The sequence below is a fragment of the Rutilus rutilus genome, assembly GCF_951802725.1.
Source record: "Rutilus rutilus genome assembly, chromosome: 7".
Classification (NCBI taxonomy): Eukaryota; Metazoa; Chordata; class Actinopteri; order Cypriniformes; family Leuciscidae; genus Rutilus; species Rutilus rutilus.
Window position 1 is genome coordinate 48,109,088 of NC_140221.1, and position 20,000 is coordinate 48,129,087.

The 20,000-nt window shown below is 43.1% G+C and overlaps 1 protein-coding gene across 3 annotated transcripts in view; it reads right to left on the minus strand.

Moving 5' to 3' along the window:
* mcc (MCC regulator of WNT signaling pathway) overlaps window positions 1-20,000 on the minus strand; it is a 90,728-nt gene that overhangs the window by 62,312 nt on the left and 8,416 nt on the right. The window contains exon 1 of one of the 3 annotated variants that reach the window (XM_084412764.1): window positions 8,698-9,001. The exons of the other annotated variants lie outside the window; for them this stretch is intronic. Coding sequence (XP_084268890.1) covers window positions 8,698-8,733 — 36 coding nt within the window. The 5' untranslated portion in view covers window positions 8,734-9,001. Of the gene's footprint in view, window positions 1-8,697; window positions 9,002-20,000 lie in introns of those variants that run through there. 3 annotated transcript variants of the gene reach the window in all.

Below are 20,000 nucleotides of genomic sequence, written 5' to 3' on the forward strand. Positions count from 1 at the left end.
CACTACAGCGAGACCTGAACACACACTACAGCCAGACCTGAACACACACTACAGCGAGACCTGAACACACACTACAGAGAGACCTGAACACACACTACAGAGACCTGAACACACACTACAGAGAGACCTGAACACACACTACAGCGAGACCTGAACACACACTACAGCCAGACCTGAACACACACCACAGCGAGACACTACAGCGAGACCTGAACACACACTACAGAGAGACCTGAACACACACTACAGCGAGACCTGAACACACACTACAGAGAGACCTGAACACACACTACAGAGAGACCTGAACACACACTACAGAGAGACCTGAACACACACTACAGCGAGACCTGAACACACACCACAGCGAGACACTACAGCGAGACCTGAACACACACTACAGCGAGACACACTACAGCGAGACCTGAACACACACTACAGCGAGACCTGAACACACACTACAGCGAGACCTGAACACACACTACAGAGAGACCTGAACACACACTACAGAGAGACCTGAACACACACTACAGAGAGACCTGAACACACACTACGGAGACCTGAACACACACTACAGAGAGACCTGAACACACACTACAGAGAGACCTGAACACACACTACAGCGAGACACTACAGCGAGACCTGAACACACACTACAGCGAGACCTGAACACACACTACAGCGAGACACTACAGCGAGACCTGAACACACACTACAGCGAGACCTGAACACACACTACAGAGAGACCTGAACACACACTACAGAGACCTGAACTCACACTACAGCGAGAGACCTGAACACACACTACAGCGAGACACTACAGCGATACCTGAACACACACTACAGCGAGACCTGAACACACACTACAGCGAGACACTACAGCGAGACCTGAGCACACACTACAGAGAAACCTGAACACACACTACAGAGAGACCTGAACACACACTACAGAGAGACCTGAACACACTACAGAGAGACCTGAGCACACACTACAGAGAGACCTGAACACACACTACAGAGAGACCTGAACTCACACTACAGCGAGACCTGAACACACACTACAGCCAGACCTGAACACACACTACAGCGAGACCTGAACACACACTACAGCGAGACCTGAACACACACTACAGCCAGACCTGAACACACACTACAGCGAGACCTGAACTCACACTACAGCGAGAGACCTGAACACACACTACAGCGAGACACTACAGCGATACCTGAACACACACTACAGCGAGACACTACAGCGAGACCTGAACACACACTACAGCGAGACCTGAGCACACACTACAGAGAAACCTGAACACACACTACAGAGAGACCTGAACACACACTACAGAGAGACCTGAACACACACTACAGAGAGACCTGAACACACTACAGAGAGACCTGAGCACACACTACAGAGAGACCTGAACACACACTACAGAGAGACCTGAACTCACACTACAGCGAGACCTGAACACACACTACAGCGAGACCTGAACACACACTACAGCCAGACCTGAACACACACTACAGCGAGACCTGAACACACACTACAGCGAGACACTATAGCGAGACCTGAACACACACTACAGCGAGACCTGAACACACACTACAGAGAGACCTGAACACACACTACAGAGAGACCTGAACACACACTACAGAGAGACCTGAACACACACTACAGAGAGACCTGAACACACTACAGAGAGACCTGAACACACACTACAGCGAGACCTGAACACACACTACAGCGAGACCTGAACACACACTACAGCGAGACCTGAACACACACTACAGCGAGACCTGAACACACACTACAGCGAGACACTATAGCGAGACCTGAACACACACTACAGCGAGACCTGAACACACACTACAGAGAGACCTGAACACACACTACAGAGAGACCTGAACACACTACAGAGAGACCTGAACACACACTACAGCGAGACCTGAACACACACTACAGCGAGACCTGAACACACACTACAGCCAGACCTGAACACACACTACAGAGAGACCTGAACACACACTACAGAGAGACCTGAGCACACACTACAGAGAGACCTGAACACACACTACAGCGAGACCTGAACACACACTACAGAGAGACCTGAACACACACTACAGCGAGACCTGAACACACACTACAGCGAGACACTATAGCGAGACCTGAACACACACTACAGCGAGACCTGAACACACACTACAGAGAGACCTGAACACACACTACAGAGATACCTGAACACACACTACAGAGAGACCTGAACACACTACAGAGAGACCTGAACACACACTACAGCGAGACCTGAACACACACTACAGCGAGACCTGAACACACACTACAGCCAGACCTGAACACACACTACAGAGAGACCTGAACACACACTACAGAGAGACCTGAACACACACTACAGAGAGACCTGAACACACACTACAGAGAGACCTGAACACACACTACAGAGAGACCTGAACACACTACAGAGAGACCTGAACACACACTACAGCGAGACCTGAACTCACACTACAGCGAGACCTGAACACACACTACAGCGAGACCTGAACACACACTACAGCCAGACCTGAACACACACTACAGCGAGACCTGAACACACACTACAGCAAGACACTACAGCGAGACCTGAACACACACTACAGAGAGACCTGAACACACACTACAGCGAGACCTGAACACACACTACAGAGAGACCTGAACACACTACAGAGAGACCTGAACACACACTACAGCGAGACCTGAACTCACACTACAGCGAGACCTGAACACACACTACAGCGAGACCTGAACACACACTACAGCCAGACCTGAACACACACTACAGAGAGACCTGAACACACACTACAGAGAGACCTGAACACACACTACAGAGAGACCTGAACACACACTACAGAGAGACCTGAACACACACTACAGAGAGACCTGAACACACACTACAGAGAGACCTGAACACACTACAGAGAGACCTGAACACACACTACAGCGAGACCTGAACTCACACTACAGCGAGACCTGAACACACACTACAGCGAGACCTGAACACACACTACAGCCAGACCTGAACACACACTACAGCGAGACCTGAACACACACTACAGCGAGACACTACAGCGAGACCTGAACACACACTACAGCGAGACCTGAACACACACTACAGAGAGACCTGAACACACACTACAGCGAGACCTGAACACACACTACAGCCAGACCTGAACACACACTACAGAGAGACCTGAACACACACTACAGAGAGACCTGAACACACACTACAGAGAGACCTGAACACACACTACAGCGAGACCTGAACTCACACTACAGAGAGACCTGAACACACACTACAGAGAGACCTGAACACACACTACAGCGAGACCTGAACACACACTACAGCGAGACCTGAACTCACACTACAGCGAGACCTGAACACACACTACAGCGAGACCTGAACTCACACTACAGAGAGACCTGAACACACACTACAGCGAGACCTGAACTCACACTACAGAGAGACCTGAACACACACTACAGCGAGACCTGAACTCACACTACAGCGAGACCTGAACACACACTACAGCGAGACCTGAACTCACACTACAGAGAGACCTGAACACACACTACAGAGAGACCTGAACTCACACTACAGCGAGACCTGAACACACACTACAGCGAGACCTGAACACACACTACAGCGAGACCTGAACACACACTACAGCGAGACCTGAACACACACTACAGCGAGACCTGAACACACACTACAGCGAGACCTGAACACACACTACAGCGAGACCTGAACACACACTACAGCGAGACCTGAACACACACTACAGCGAGACCTGAACACACACTACAGAGAGACCTGAACTCACACTACAGCGAGACCTGAACACACACTACAGCGAGACCTGAACTCACACTACAGAGAGACCTGAACACACACTACAGCGAGACCTGAACTCACACTACAGAGAGACCTGAACACACACTACAGCGAGACCTGAACTCACACTACAGCGAGACCTGAACACACACTACAGAGAGACCTGAACACACACTACAGCGAGACCTGAACACACACTACAGAGAGACCTGAACACACACTACAGAGAGACCTGAACACACACTACAGCGAGACCTGAACTCACACTACAGAGAGACCTGAACACACACTACAGAGAGACCTGAACACACACTACAGCGAGACCTGAACACACACTACAGAGAGACCTGAACTCACACTACAGCGAGACCTGAACACACACTACAGAGAGACCTGAACACACACTACAGCGAGACCTGAACACACACTACAGAGAGACCTGAACTCACACTACAGCGAGACCTGAACACACACTACAGAGAGACCTGAACTCACACTACAGCGAGACCTGAACACACACTACAGAGAGACCTGAACACACACTACAGCGAGACCTGAACACACACTACAGAGAGACCTGAACACACACTACAGCGAGACCTGAACTCACACTACAGCGAGACCTGAACTCACACTACAGCGAGACCTGAACACACACTACAGCGAGACCTGAACACACACTACAGCCAGACCTGAACACACACTACAGAGAGACCTGAACTCACACTACAGCGAGACCTGAACACACACTACAGAGAGACCTGAACACACACTACAGCGAGACCTGAACACACACTACAGAGAGACCTGAACACACACTACAGCGAGACCTGAACACACACTACAGAGAGACCTGAACACACACTACAGAGAGACCTGAACACACACTACAGCGAGACCTGAACTCACACTACAGAGAGACCTGAACACACACTACAGAGAGACCTGAACACACACTACAGCGAGACCTGAACACACACTACAGAGAGACCTGAACTCACACTACAGCGAGACCTGAACACACACTACAGAGAGACCTGAACACACACTACAGCGAGACCTGAACACACACTACAGCGAGACCTGAACTCACACTACAGCGAGACCTGAACACACACTACAGAGAGACCTGAACTCACACTACAGCGAGACCTGAACACACACTACAGCGAGACCTGAACACACACTACAGCGAGACCTGAACACACACTACAGAGAGACCTGAACACACACTACAGCGAGACCTGAACTCACACTACAGCGAGACCTGAACTCACACTACAGCGAGACCTGAACACACACTACAGAGAGACCTGAACACACACTACATCAGAGTCAACGCACAGATAAAAATAGACAGTGGCCTGTGCTTATAAAACAATGCTCTTATTTCTGGCCGTCTGCCGAAACAAAGTCTGTCTCACGTCTCCAAACAGAGGAATTCATGCGCAGCAAAACACTCTTCAGGAATAATCTGCCAAGTGTAGTCTATGAAAAGAAATCAAACTTCAGTCTGTCGCTCTAAAGCATTCAAGATTTACCACAGTTTAATTTGGACATTTAATTTTCAGGTCTATGCTCAAAAAGTGAATAAATGGATTATAAATACAGCGTAAATATAATTTACTACCATACAATCCCCTAAAAATACAAAATATTTAATAAAAAACATTATCAAACTAAAATATAGTACAATCATTTCACAAAAAAAAAAAAAAATCACTTTGGTAATTTTTGACTCACACACGAACTTGATTCTCCAAGTTCTGAACGTGAGACTGTTAAAAACACTTGCACAAACTGAGGGATAGTTCACAATTATTTCTGATGCCATGCAGTAAACAATCATTTAGCAGGTAAAACCCCCTGAGACGCTGTTTAAGTGCTCTTATACTCCTCACTTCAGGAGCAATGCGAGCGGAAAACATCTGTGAACATCCTTAAACACAAGCCTTTATTCTCTCGTCCATGAAAAACTGCGTTCCTTGACAAGCGGCAGCTGTTCAGAGCATCTCAGATAAACACGTGTTTGGACAATTAAAATGTTACGCTAGCAGGTCCAAATCAAAGGTGTTCCCTATTAAGTGTTGGGATTCAATTACAGTCAAACCAAAAATTATTTAGACACCAAATATATTTTTTTACTAGTGGGTGCAGGACACCGTAGTTCATTTATGTAAGTGAGGAGAGCAAAATAAAGTAAACTGTGAGATATTATAACCAAAAATTCTTCATACAGTGACATTTATAAAAATTTGGGACCAAAAATGATTCGGACACTTTGAGCTGATCATGTTTTCTTAAGTGTTTTTTCTTTAATTGCTAATGCTCTTTTTACACACAGACTGAACACAATGAAGCATTGCTTGGTGATTGGTTGAGCTAAACTGGTATTATCTAATTGTGTAGTTAAATTGAACAGCTGACAGATATTCAACATAATTCATGTGTGAGACAGTCTAACAGAAGGACGGACAAAACCAGTGAAATATCAACTGAGTTCTGCTCATATTTTATTACCATTTTCTAAACTATAGCGAATAAACTGATAATGTGAGAAATGTTGAAAGTGTCTTGAATAAATTTTGGTTTGGCTGTATATCCCTGACACTCAAACGACGGCAGCTCTTAAAACAAGTCATTATAGGAATATAGTGAAACATTTTTTTTTCATTTGCTTTAACTCAAGGTGGCAGCGGCTATGCTTCCATCCACCTATTTTCTAAGTGCATTTTGGTATATTGCATAAAAAAAATAAAAATAAAATAAAACCCTGGGTGGAAACGCCAAGATGTGCATTAGCTAGGGATGCACCGGTATGAACATATTTTGGCCTATACCGATAACCGATAATTCTTTATATTTAAAAGTTGATACGATTACAATTAATGGCCGTAATTAACAACAAGCACTAGTTTATGGAGAGACAGAATAAACAATTAATTTCATTATACATTTTTAAACATGCATTTAATTAAATATTTGTAAAAAAAAAAACGATTAATGAAATGTGAGCATGGTGCAAAATGCATGAATGTAAAATAAAACAGCGTTGCCACACTTTCCAATGAAATACAGTGATTTTCCAGTTTAGGATGACAGAATAAGGATTTTGTTAGGGATGTACGATATATCGGCCACCATATCGGTATCAGCCGATATATGTTCATATTTAATGTTATCGTTATCGGCCCGATATTAAAATTTGTCTTATATATTAAAGCAGCACTCAGTAGCTTCGGGATTTCTTCGCTGTATTCTCGCTTTTTGCTCGCAGGTTTCTCTCTAGAGCTCCCCCCACAGCTTTGGAATAGATATTTGACAACACTGTTGTAAAAACTCGTTGGCTATTCTCAGACACCAGAGGCTAGTAGATCAACGACATCAAAGCAGATGGGACATTCTTTAAAACGTCTTCTTCATTCGGGTTCGAACAGCGTGAGGGAGCGCAATAATGACGGCATTTTAGCAGATTTCTTTTGGCCGTAAAGCAATTGTTTACATCGCGAGACCTGATATCACGCGATACTTCCTGCCGCGGCGGCCGGCGGCCCGCCGTCTCAAAGTTGCAAGTGCAAATTTTCCGCTCACGGGCACCAGGGGGGTGCGAAACGACCACCATTCAACCCGAAATAAGTAATATAACCATTCCAATGACTCCGAAGCTGTTCAGTTAAGGTAAAAAAAGTTACTTAGTTCACCTTTAAAGCCGATAAATAATGTATTATTTCCTTCAGCTGAGACTCTTCAGATGCGACTGTTCAACATGAAGGTTTTGAATTGCTTGAAATATGATTGAAATCACTTCAAAAAAGGAAAACACATTACAGTGCAACATGTGCAGCACAAGTCTGTCATATCGGCTACAGAACATGATCATGAGAACATTATAATTTTGTGTTTGGGACAAAAAAATTTACTGGTGAGACTTGTGTTTTTGTAATCAGGCTCTCAAAACTTATATATAAATTTGGATTTAGATTTATTGGCCGATATATCGGTTATCGGCTTTCAAATATAAAGAATTATCGGCATTGGCCAAAATGTTCATGTCGGTGCATCAAACAAACAAACAAACAAACAAACAAACAAATAAATAAATAAATAAATAAATAAATATATAATGAGTCCATCCCATGAGAGGCTTTAGAACTGAGGCCGAGAACTTCACTGAATATAAAAATGTGTATTAAAAAACATGGAACCAATAAATAAATAAATAAATAAATACATTTAAAATGTGGTGCTCATGGCGCGAGATGCTTAAAAACCAGCGAGACGAAATAACTAAATAAAATATAGCTGACGAAATAACTTTTGTTTCAAGGTGTTTTTCATTTTAATTTCATAAGGATTATCTAAATAAAAAAAGCAATTTATAATTGACATTTTAATTATACTTTTAAAGAGACAAGATCATTTAAGCCAACTATAGGCTAAACGTGTGTATTAATACATTTTGCACTTTACATTCACTTTTCACTTTATTTTTTATTTTCTTGAGAACGTTTCCTAATTATTTCAATGCAGATTTAATAGTATCCATCATCCCTCCATACTAGATTAATAAAAAGTTAATGAGACGTGATTTCAGCGGTTTTATATCCGGTGCGAGAGGGCGATCGAACACCATCTAATCCTGAATTTAACATGAGAGAGAAGCGAAAATACTGAAATGAAGATTTCAAACAAGTTTAACAACATCAGAAGTGTGTGTTTGTGTGTGTGTGTGTGTGTGTGTGTGTGTCGGTCAGACGACACACACACCGTTTCAGAGCAGCGCGTCGCAGTCAGACCTTCATCAAACGAGTCTCACCTCGTTTCCCTCATTCACAGACACTCCTGAGTTCATGATCCCGAAACTCTCGGATCTAATCCCGGTTTTCCAGCGGGAGACGGTCACCCGAGGTCGACGAGAAACACGTTCCTCCTGCTTCTGTGACACACACACACATCCTCGATTTCACCAGCACGATCCCCGACGGTATTCCCAACGCAATCCCGACGGTAATCCTGCGCGAGAGACACGGTTAAATCCACACTGAGAACCGTTGTGGCGATCCACACATTCCCCTAGCCAGCCGGAGACTCCCGACAGCAGATCTGCAGCGCTCTGATTCACACACACACACACACACACACGGAGAGAGAGCGAGGGAGGGCGGGAGAGGGGAGAGTGAGAGAGAGAGAGAGAGAGAGAGAGAAAGAGAGAGAGAGAGAGAGAGAGAGAGAGAGAGAGACCTCCTCTGGGCCTCACAGCTGCATGGGGCCGCAGGAGGAGTGTTTTACACGTGTGTGTGTGTGTGTGTGTGTGTGTGTGTGTGTGTGTGTGTGTGTGTGTGTGTGTGTGTGTCCAGCCCGTCAGATTCCCCTCGGCTGGAATATGATCAGTCACTCTGCTCTCAGATAGTCATTTCTTCTACTCTTTTAAGCTTTTTAAGAGCCAACTTTATGACCAACTAATTTCTATTATTTTCCCAGTTGTTTGGGATAAAAGCCAAAGGATTTTCTACATACATACACACACATCCAGACATACACACACACACACACACAGATAGACATACACACACAGAGACAGACAGACATACACACGCGCATACATACAAACACACGCGCACACACATATACACACACATATACGCACGCACGCACACAGTCTGAGTTTATACAATTTGGACTATTTCTTGTAATTGTGAGAAAAATCCCAATTGTGAGAAAATAGACAGTTTTGTGAGAAAAAAGTCGCAATGATCAATTTCAGTTTTTATTCTGTGGCGGAAACAAGCTTCGTAGAAAAGACTTACGGACTGAGTGTAACTAGAAAAAATTAAAAAGACAAAACCAATGTGTATAAAAAACATGGAACTCTAAATATATATTTTTTAATATTATACCTATACAATATATTTTACTTCTCATTCTTAAAACCGTGGCACTGATGGGGTAAGATGCTAAAAAAAGTTTGACTGTCTGGAAAACCTGTTTGGAAACAGTCATTATTTGTATTATTTTGCTTGGTGTCGCCAGTGACACACTGCATCTTTCATAAAGAGGAACATTAGAGGGTTTAAAATCTATTTAGATGCCTTCGCACATGTCATGTACTCCCAAAATGCCATAAAATACCATAAAAGCTCCATTAAAGTATCATAAAAGCAATTATTCTGTATTTTTAAAATCATATTCTCACTTCCACACACTCAAACAAACTGCAAAAAGATGCAATGCAGCAGATTCAACATTAATGACACTTAACCAGATTTGTTTTTAACTGAATTTGAAAGACTTGAAGAAACGCTGCTCAGTTTAGGAGCACTGTCTCTTTAACACACCGCATCTGATCCAGAACTCTCTCCAGTAGATTATATCGCTCTGTTGGCACACACTCTGTGTAACATACTTAATCATAGGTGTGTGTCATCATGTTAGATGAATCTTCATCAAACACTCTGTCAGAAACAATGAAAAACACACTGCATCTGTCTCACACACTCTGAGTCTGTCTCACACACTCACACACTCAGTGTCTCACACACTCAGAGTCTGTCTCACACACTCACACACTCAGTGTCTCACACACTCAGAGTCTGTCTCACACACTCACACACTCAGTGTCTCACACACTCAGAGTCTGTCTCACACACTCACACACTCAGTGTCTCACACACTCAGAGTCTGTCTCACACACTCAGAGTCTGTCTTACACACTCAGTGTCTCGCACACACTCAGTGTCTCGCACACACTCAGTGTCTCGCACACTCACACACTCAGTGTCTCACACACTCAGAGTCAGAGTCTGTCTCACACACTCAGTCTCACACACTCAGAGTCAGTCTCACACACTCAGAGTCTGTCTCACACACTCAGAGTCTGTCTCACACACTCAGAGTCTGTCTCACACACTCAGAGTCTCACACACTCACACACTCAGTGTCTCACACACTCAGTGTCTCGCACACTCACACACTCAGTGTCTCACACACTCAGAGTCTGTCTCACACACTCACACACTCAGTGTCTCACACACTCAGAGTCTGTCTCACACACTCAGAGTCTCACACACTCAGTGTCTCACACACTCAGAGTCTGTCTCACACACTCAGAGTCTCACACACTCAGTGTCTCACACACTCAGTGTCTCGCACACACTCAGTGTCTCGCACACTCACACACTCAGTGTCTCACACACTCAGAGTCAGAGTCTGTCTCACACACTCAGAGTCTCGCACACTCACACACTCAGTGTCTCACACACTCAGAGTCAGAGTCTGTCTCACACACTCAGAGTCTCGCACACTCACACACTCAGTGTCTCACACACTCAGTGTCTCGCACACTCACACACTCAGTGTCTCACACACTCAGAGTCTGTCTCACACACTCACACACTCAGTGTCTCACACACTCAGAGTCTGTCTCACACACTCAGTGTCTCACACACTCAAAGTCTGTCTCACACACTCAGAGTCTCACACACTCAGTGTCTCACACACTCAGAGTCTGTCTCACACACTCAGAGTCTCACACACTCAGTGTCTCACACACTCAGTGTCTCGCACACTCACACACTCAGTGTCTCACACACTCAGAGTCAGAGTCTGTCTCACACACTCAGTCTCACACACTCAGAGTCAGTCTCACACACTCAGAGTCAGAGTCTGTCTCACACACTCAGTGTCTCACACACTCAGTGTCTCGCACACTCACACACTCAGTGTCTTACACACTCAGTGTCTCACACACTCAGTGTCTCACACACTCAGAGTCTGTCTCGCACACTCAGAGTCTGTCTCGCACACTCAGAGTCTGTCTCGCACACTCAGAGTCTGTCTCGCACACTCAGAGTCTGTCTCGCACACTCAGTGTCTCACACACTCAGAGTCTGTCTCACACACTCAGAGTCTCACACACTCACACACTCAGTGTCTCGCACACACTCAGTGTCTCGCACACACTCAGTGTCTCGCACACACTCAGTGTCTCGCACACACTCAGTGTCTCGCACACACTCAGTGTCTCGCACACACTCAGTGTCTCGCACACACTCAGTGTCTCGCACACACTCAGTGTCTCACACACTCAGTGTCTCACACACTCAGTGTCTCACACACTCAGTGTCTCACACACTCAGTGTCTCACACACTCAGAGTCTGTCTCACACACTCAGTGTCTCGCACACACTCAGTGTCTCGCACACACTCAGTGTCTCGCACACACTCAGTGTCTCGCACACACTCAGTGTCTCGCACACACTCAGTGTCTCGCACACACTCAGTGTCTCGCACACACTCAGTGTCTCGCACACTCACACACTCAGTGTCTCACACACTCAGTGTCTCACACACTCAGTGTCTCACACACTCAGTGTCTCACACACTCAGTGTCTCACACACTCAGTGTCTCACACACTCAGTGTCTCACACACTCAGTGTCTCACACACTCAGAGTCTCACACACTCAGAGTCTGTCTCGCACACTCAGAGTCTGTCTCGCACACTCAGAGTCTGTCTCGCACACTCAGAGTCTGTCTCGCACACTCAGAGTCTGTCTCGCACACTCAGTGTCTCGCACACTCAGTGTCTCGCACACTCAGTGTCTCGCACACTCAGTGTCTCGCACACTCAGTGTCTCGCACACTCAGTGTCTCGCACACTCAGTGTCTCGCACACTCAGAGTCTGTCTAACACACTCAGAGTCAGTCTCATACACTCAGTGTCTCACACACTCAGTGTCTCACACACTCAGAGTCAGAGTCTGTCTCACACACTCAGAGTCTCACACACTCAGTGTCTCACACACTCAGTGTCTCACACACTCAGAGTCAAAGTCTGTCTCACACACTCAGAGTCAGAGTCTGTCTCACACACTCACACACTCAGTGTCTCACACACTCAGTGTCTCACACACTCAGTGTCTCACACACTCAGTGTCTCACACACTCAGAGTCAGAGTCTGTCTCACACACTCAGAGTCAGTCTCACACACTCAGAGTCAGTCTCACACACTCAGAGTCAGTCTCACACACTCAGAGTCTGTCTCACACACTCAGAGTCTGTCTCACACACTCAGAGTCTGTCTCACACACTCAGAGTCTGTCTCACACACTCAGAGTCTGTCTCACACACTCAGAGTCTGTCTCACACACTCAGAGTCAGTCTCACACACTCAGTCAGTCTCACACACTCAGAGACTGTCTCACACACTCAAGAGTCTGTCTCACACACTCACACACTCAGAGTCTCACACACTCAGTCTGTCTCACACACTCAGAGTCTGTCTCACACACTCAGAGTCAGTCTCACACACTCAGTCAGTCTCACACACTCAGAGACTGTCTCACACACTCAGAGACTGTCTCACACACTCAGAGACTGTCTCACACACTCAGAGACTGTCTCACACACTCAGAGACTGTCTCACACACTCAGAGACTGTCTCACACACTCAGAGTCTGTCTCACACACTCAGTCAGTCTCACACACTCAGTCAGTCTCACACACTCAGAGACTGTCTCACACACTGGGTTGAGTTTATATGGTTAAAAGTGATGAGTTACACAATGCGTTCAACAGCTCCCTCTAGTGAAGCCGTCAGGTGATTATTTTACACAAAAGTTATTTTACACTCAAAGTTCAGTCATTATTTGACAAATATAACCCAAAACACACTTTACGACAACATTCACATTCATGCACATTATCTACAGTAGAACCAAGAATTATTCAGACACCAGATATAATTTCTACTAGTGTGATCAGGACACTATAGTTCATTTATGAAAGTGAGGAGAGCAAAATACAGTAAACTGTGAGATATTATACACATAAATTCTTCATTCAGTGACTACCAGTAAAACTTTGGGACCAATAATGATTCAGACACTTTGAGCTGATCATGTTCTGCTGAAGTGTTTTGTCTTTAATTGCTAATGCTCTTTTTACACACAGACTGAACACAATGAAGCATTGCTTGGTGATTGGTTGAGCTAAACTGGTATTATCTAATTGTGTAGTTAAATTGAACAGCTGACAGATATTCAACATAATTCATGTGTGAGACAGTCTAACAGAAGGACGGACAAAACCAGTCAAATATCAACTGAGTTCTGCTCATATTTTATTACCGTTTTCTAAACTATAGCGAATAAACTGATGATGTGAAATGTTGAAAGTGTCTGAATAAACTCTGGTTTGACTGTATATAAACTACATGCATTCAGACACAAACTCACTCAAGGTTTGATATTTTTGGTTTTCTGGAAACAGACACTCTCTGAACCCACAAATACCAAAATACTCCGATGAATAATTCACGAATCCACTGAACGTCAGAATCATCCACAGACCGACACAATCTCATCTCATATCAACACTAAAAGTGGTTCAATTGCACTATTACTGACACATTCAGCCTCCATCTTCATCTTTAGTTCATTCTTCTTAATCACTCGTTTGTTTAAAGACACTTCCTTCATTTATTCCTTCTCAAAATCAACTCAGAAATCATTTATTCTGCACTGTTTTCTTAACGGTTTGTTTGTGCAAACTTGCTATTTGTTGAGCATCTTGCTCCACACAATAAATTATTATTTGCACAATTAATACAATAAATAAATTATTAATTGTTTTAAAGTAACTTTAACTGTATTTTGTCCCTATGGGGCAAAAATGGGTTTTACAGTAAGACATACAAACAAGATGATAAAATACAGAAAATAACACAAAAAATATATATATAAAAAAATATTTATTACAAATTTAAATAATAAAATAATTCATTAATACATGTATAATTTAAAATGTGTAAATAAAATAAATAAATTATTAGCAATAGATTTTTTAAATTTCAAAATAATTTTACAGTAACTTTAACTGTATTTTGTCCCTATGGGGCAAATGGCTTTTACAGTAAGATATACAAACAAGACACGGAAAATGGGTTAACCCCGATTCTGAGGACCCTTCATTGGCTGCCCATGAAATTCAGAATTGATTTTAAAATCCTTTTATTTGTTTATAAATCTCTATGTGATCTCGCCCCCATCCATTTATCTGAATTGCTGCAACCATATATATACTCCTTCAAGAAGTTTGAGATCAAGTCAAGTCTCCTTCATTTATACAGCACTTTAACAATATTGACTGTTTCAAAGCAGCTTTACAGTAATAATAGGAGATTACAGTAACAGAGATCGTTTAGGCTCCAGTGATCCAGTGACCAGAACCTTTTATCAGTCCCGCATTCCAGACTCAAAGAGGGGATCGAGCGGTATCTGTGGCTGGGCCTCGGGTGTGGAACAGTCTGCCTTTAGAAATTAAGATCGCCCCTTCATTGACCACTTTTAAGTCTCTATTAAAAACGCACTTGTTTTCCATTTCCGTTTTTTTGTAATATTATTGAACTGTTTTAGCTGTGTTTTAGCTGTTTTAGCTGTGTTTTAGCTGTTTTAGCTGTGTTTTAGCTGTTTTAGCTGTGTTTTAACTGTTTTAGCTGTGTTTTAGCTGTGTTTTAGCTGTGTTTAGCTGTTTTAGCTGTGTTTTAATTGTTTTAGCTGTGTTTTAACTGTTTTAGCTGTGTTTTAACTGTGTTTTAGCTGTTTTAACTGTGTTTTAACTGTGTTTTAGCTGTGTTTTAGCTGTTTTAGCTGTGTTTTAACTGTGTTTTAGCTGTGTTTTAACTGTTTTAGCTGTGTTTTAGCTGTTTTAGCTGTGTTTTAACTGTGTTTTAGCTGTGTTTTAACTGTTTTAGCTGTTTTAGCTGTGTTTTAGCTGTTTTAGCTGTTTTAATTGTTTTAGCTGTGTTTTAGCTGTGTTTAGCTGTGTTTTAACTGTTTTAGCTGTTTTAGCTGTGTTTTAGCTGTTTTAGCTGTGTTTTAATTGTGTTTTAATTGTTTTAGCTGTGTTTTAGCTGTGTTTAGCTGTGTTTTAGCTGTTTTAGCTGTGTTTTAGCTGTTTAGCTGTGTTTTAGCTGTTTTAGCTGTGTTTTAGCTGTTTTAGCTGTGTTTTAATTGTGTTTTAATTGTTTTAGCTGTGTTTAGCTGTGTTTTAGCTGTTTTAGCTGTGTTTTAACTGTTTTAGCTGTGTTTTAGCTGTTTTAGCTGTTCAATGCCAAGCGAGATATTTTATTTAACAGAAGTCGCCTACATCGAACGGCCGGTTTGGACTACATCCCTCTACTTCCTTCTTTAATGACGTCACTAGAACAGTTTTTTGACTAACCTCCGCCCACAGGAATACACAAAAAAAAAGGGGCCGTGGTCTTGTTGCGCTCCCACGGAGAAGAGGAAGAGTTGCGTTTGTAGAGTGTGTTTGTCGCCATGTCGTCGAGACGCTGTTATTTTCATCCCGGAGTCCAAGTCTACTCGATCCTCTTCATCAATGTTCTCCGGGTCTGATTCCGGCTCAAATTGATAAGGTAATATTAAAGACATGTTTACAATAACACTGAGCGCATGCATCTCCACGTTATGGTAAGAGGCGTGACCTTTCCGGGCAACGTGCGCTAAGCTGCTGTCGAATCACAACACAGGAACCGCTGGCACAATCAGAACTCGTTACGTATTTCTGAAGGAGGGACTTCATAGAACAAGGAAGTCATCAGCCCGTTCTTAGGACAGTGAAAACAGCGGTATACAGATAAGTAAATTGTGTGAAAAATACTGTGTTTTTTTACACGCGAAACATGAACATGTTATATTGCACACTGTAAACACAATCAAAGCTTCAAAAACACACGAAAAACGGGACCTTTAACTGTGTTTTTGCTGTTTTAACTGTGTTTTAGCTATGCTTGCTGTGTTTTTAGCTGTTTGCTGTGTTTTAGCTGTGTTTTAGCTGTTTGCTGTGTTTTAACTGTGTTTTAGCTATGTTTGCTGTGTTTTAGCTGTTTACTGTGTTTTAACTGTGTTTTAGCTGTTTACTGTGTTGTAACTGTGTTTTAGCTATGTTTGCTGTGTTTTAGCTGTTTACTGTGTTTTAGCTGTTTTAACTGTTTTAGCTGTGTTTTAGCTGTGTTTTAATTGTGTTTAGCTGTGTTTTAGCTGTTTGCTGTTTTAGCTGTTTGCTGTGTTTTAACTGTGTTTTAGCTGTGTTTGCTGTGTTTTAACTGTTTTAATTGTGTTTTAGCTGTGTTTTAGCTGTTTTAGCTGTGTTTTAGCTGTGTTTTTGCTGTGTTTTAGCTGTTTGCTGTGTTTTAACTGTGTTTTAGCTGTGTTTGCTGTGTTTTAGCTGCGTTTTAACTGTTTTAGCTGTTTTAACTGTTTTAGCTATGTTTGCTGTGTTTTAGCTGTTTACTGTGTTTTAACTGTTTACTGTGTTTTAACTGTGTTTTAGCTGTGTTTTAACTGTTTTAGCTGTGTTTTAATTGTATTTTAGCTGTGTTTTAATTGTGTTTTAGCTGTTTGCTGTGTTTTAGCTGTTTGCTGTGTTTTAACTGTGTTTTAGCTGTGTTTGCTGTGTTTTAACTGTTTTAACTGTGTTTTAGCTGTGTTTTAGCTGTGTTGTTTGCTTGCCTGTTTCCTTCCTCTGTACAGCACTCTGGTCTGTGTGGCAGTACAAATAATAAGAAGCACGTCACTCTTTAAAAGTCACTCTACAACAGCAGTCGCTTCCCTCGGTCAACCTGAACATTTCGTGTGTGTGTGTGTGTGTGTGTGTGTGTGTGTGTGTGTGTGTGTGCGCGTGTGTGCGTGTGCGTGTGTTCTTGAGGTCACCTACACACACACCACCATTAAAACCTCTCAGCCTTTAAACCAACCGTACTGCTGATGTCATCAGAACACACTCTGAGAATATCACAATTACTCTCACAATATGGCTTCACACACACTTCAGGGGTCTGGAACTCACTAGTGTCTTTACCCAGAATTCAAGAGTGTATATATATATAATTGGGTTTTTTTTGTGTGCAAAAAACTTATAAGTGAACCTCAAAGAACATTCCATGTCCATGTCATAAACCCTTTAAGTAATTTTTGCAGTGAAGGAGCTGTTATTGTGGTGTTCTGGTAAGATAATTAAACACAGCAAGTGTGTGTGTGTGTGTGGGAGTGTGTGTGTGTGTGTGTGTGTGTGTGTGTGTTTGTGTCTGAGGGTAGGAGAGAAAACCATACACACATTTATCATTTCAAACCATTCCCATGGTGAGCGTATGTCTTTTCATCCGTCCTCTAAAGGATAAAACACACGTCTGGCCTTTTAAACGAGCAAAAACTGCTGGATGCAGCAGAACTGGGGCTGAAGGACACGAGCGCGATTTAATGAGGTTACAGAAAAAATAAATAACTAATTCAAAATCAATCAGCATCCTTAGAAAAGCCTAAATAAGGTCAGTGGAGAAAAGCCCCGCCCACACATGACAGGATTGGTCACATGTTTGTGATGAAGGAAACAGGGGTGTGTTTGAGACTGTCTTTGGTTCACTGCAGTTTTAAGGAGGAAATACTCAGCAATGGTGTCGACTTATGAACTTACACATGCTTTGTCTTAAAGCAGATTAAAAACACCACATAGACACACACACATACACTATCTCACACACAAACACACTCCCTCACACACATACACACGCGGACTCCCTTACACACACACTCCCACACACACACGCACTCCCACACACACACACACACACACTCTCTCTCACACTCTCTCACACACACAAACACACTCTCTCTCTCTCAAACACACACTGTCTCACACACGGGGACTTAAGATAGAAAATGTTTAAGTTGTAAACAAAGGCGAACAACAAATCCTGAAAGACGTCTGAATCTGGACTCAACATGATGAACTGAAACGGGTCCGACATGAATTGAACCTGAAGATGATTTGCAACGCACTGCAGTGAACGTGACTTTGACGGATCGGCTACATGCATTAGCGAGACGAGGACATTAGCAGACAGCAGCACACAGCAGATAATGCTCATAATGAAATCTGTGCTCTAAGTGGAGGATGAAGTGACCGAGAGAAAACCAGAGAGACAGAGACAGGTTTAATACCAGCAGACCTTTAACACTGATCCCACACACACACACACGCAGCAGTGCTGAAATCCTTCATAACACACTCTTAGAGTTCAATACTCATCCAATATACTTCCTAACACAGTCTAAAGAGTTTCTCAGAAAGAGTAAAGCAAGAAAAGCACCATCTTACACCGTCTCACTAGGGCTGTGCGATTCATCAACATGGAGTTTTGATTTTGGCTTCCAACAATTATGAGAACTTAAATAAAAAAGTTTGTCGAGACAAACCAGAAAGCCAGAAAGTTTAAAGTAGTTTTAAAAGCTTTAAGTTTGAAGGTTTTCAGTTTGAAATAGTTTAAGTTTTAATAGTTTTAAAAGCCAGATAGATAGATAGATGCAAGGGTGCTGCTATGTGGTTGCTAGGGTACTTGGGATGGTTGCTAGGGCGTTGCTATGCAGTTGCTAAGGTACTCTGGGTGGTTGCTAGGGTGTTGCTATGCAGTTGCTAAGGTACTCTGGGTTGTTTCTATGGTGTTGATATGCGGTTGCTATGGTACTCAGGGTGGTTGCTAATTTGTTGCTATGCGGTTGCGAGGGTACTCAGGGTGGTTACTAGGGTATTGATCTGCAGTTGCTAAGGTACTCTGGGTGGTTGCTAAGCGGTTGCTAGGGTTAGTTGCTAGGGTGTTGCTATGCAGTTGCTAGGGTACTCGGGTGGTTGCTATGGTATTCAGTTGGTTGCTAGGGTGTTACTATACAGTTGCTAAGGTACTCTGGGTGGTTGCTAGGGTGTTGCGAAGGTACTCAAGGTGGTTGCTATGAAAACAATAATTGAGATAAGACAATTATAACTCACAATACACATCATTAGCGTTTTAACAGAGTTAATGCAAGTGTTCAGCTTAACAATAAAAATAAATAAAACCAACACTGAGGAGCACAAAATCAAAGCCCCGCCACTGAAATACAACATCCACATTTAAAAGCACTAAACTGGTCCTGAAGCAGAATCAGCCTGTAAACACACACACACACACAACTCGAGCTGGTAATGTCCTCTGTAATGATTCTGTCCAGCTTTACTGCGGTAACCTGATCCACACATCAGCAGAGCTGTTAAAACATCACATGACACCAAGAGCACATTCCT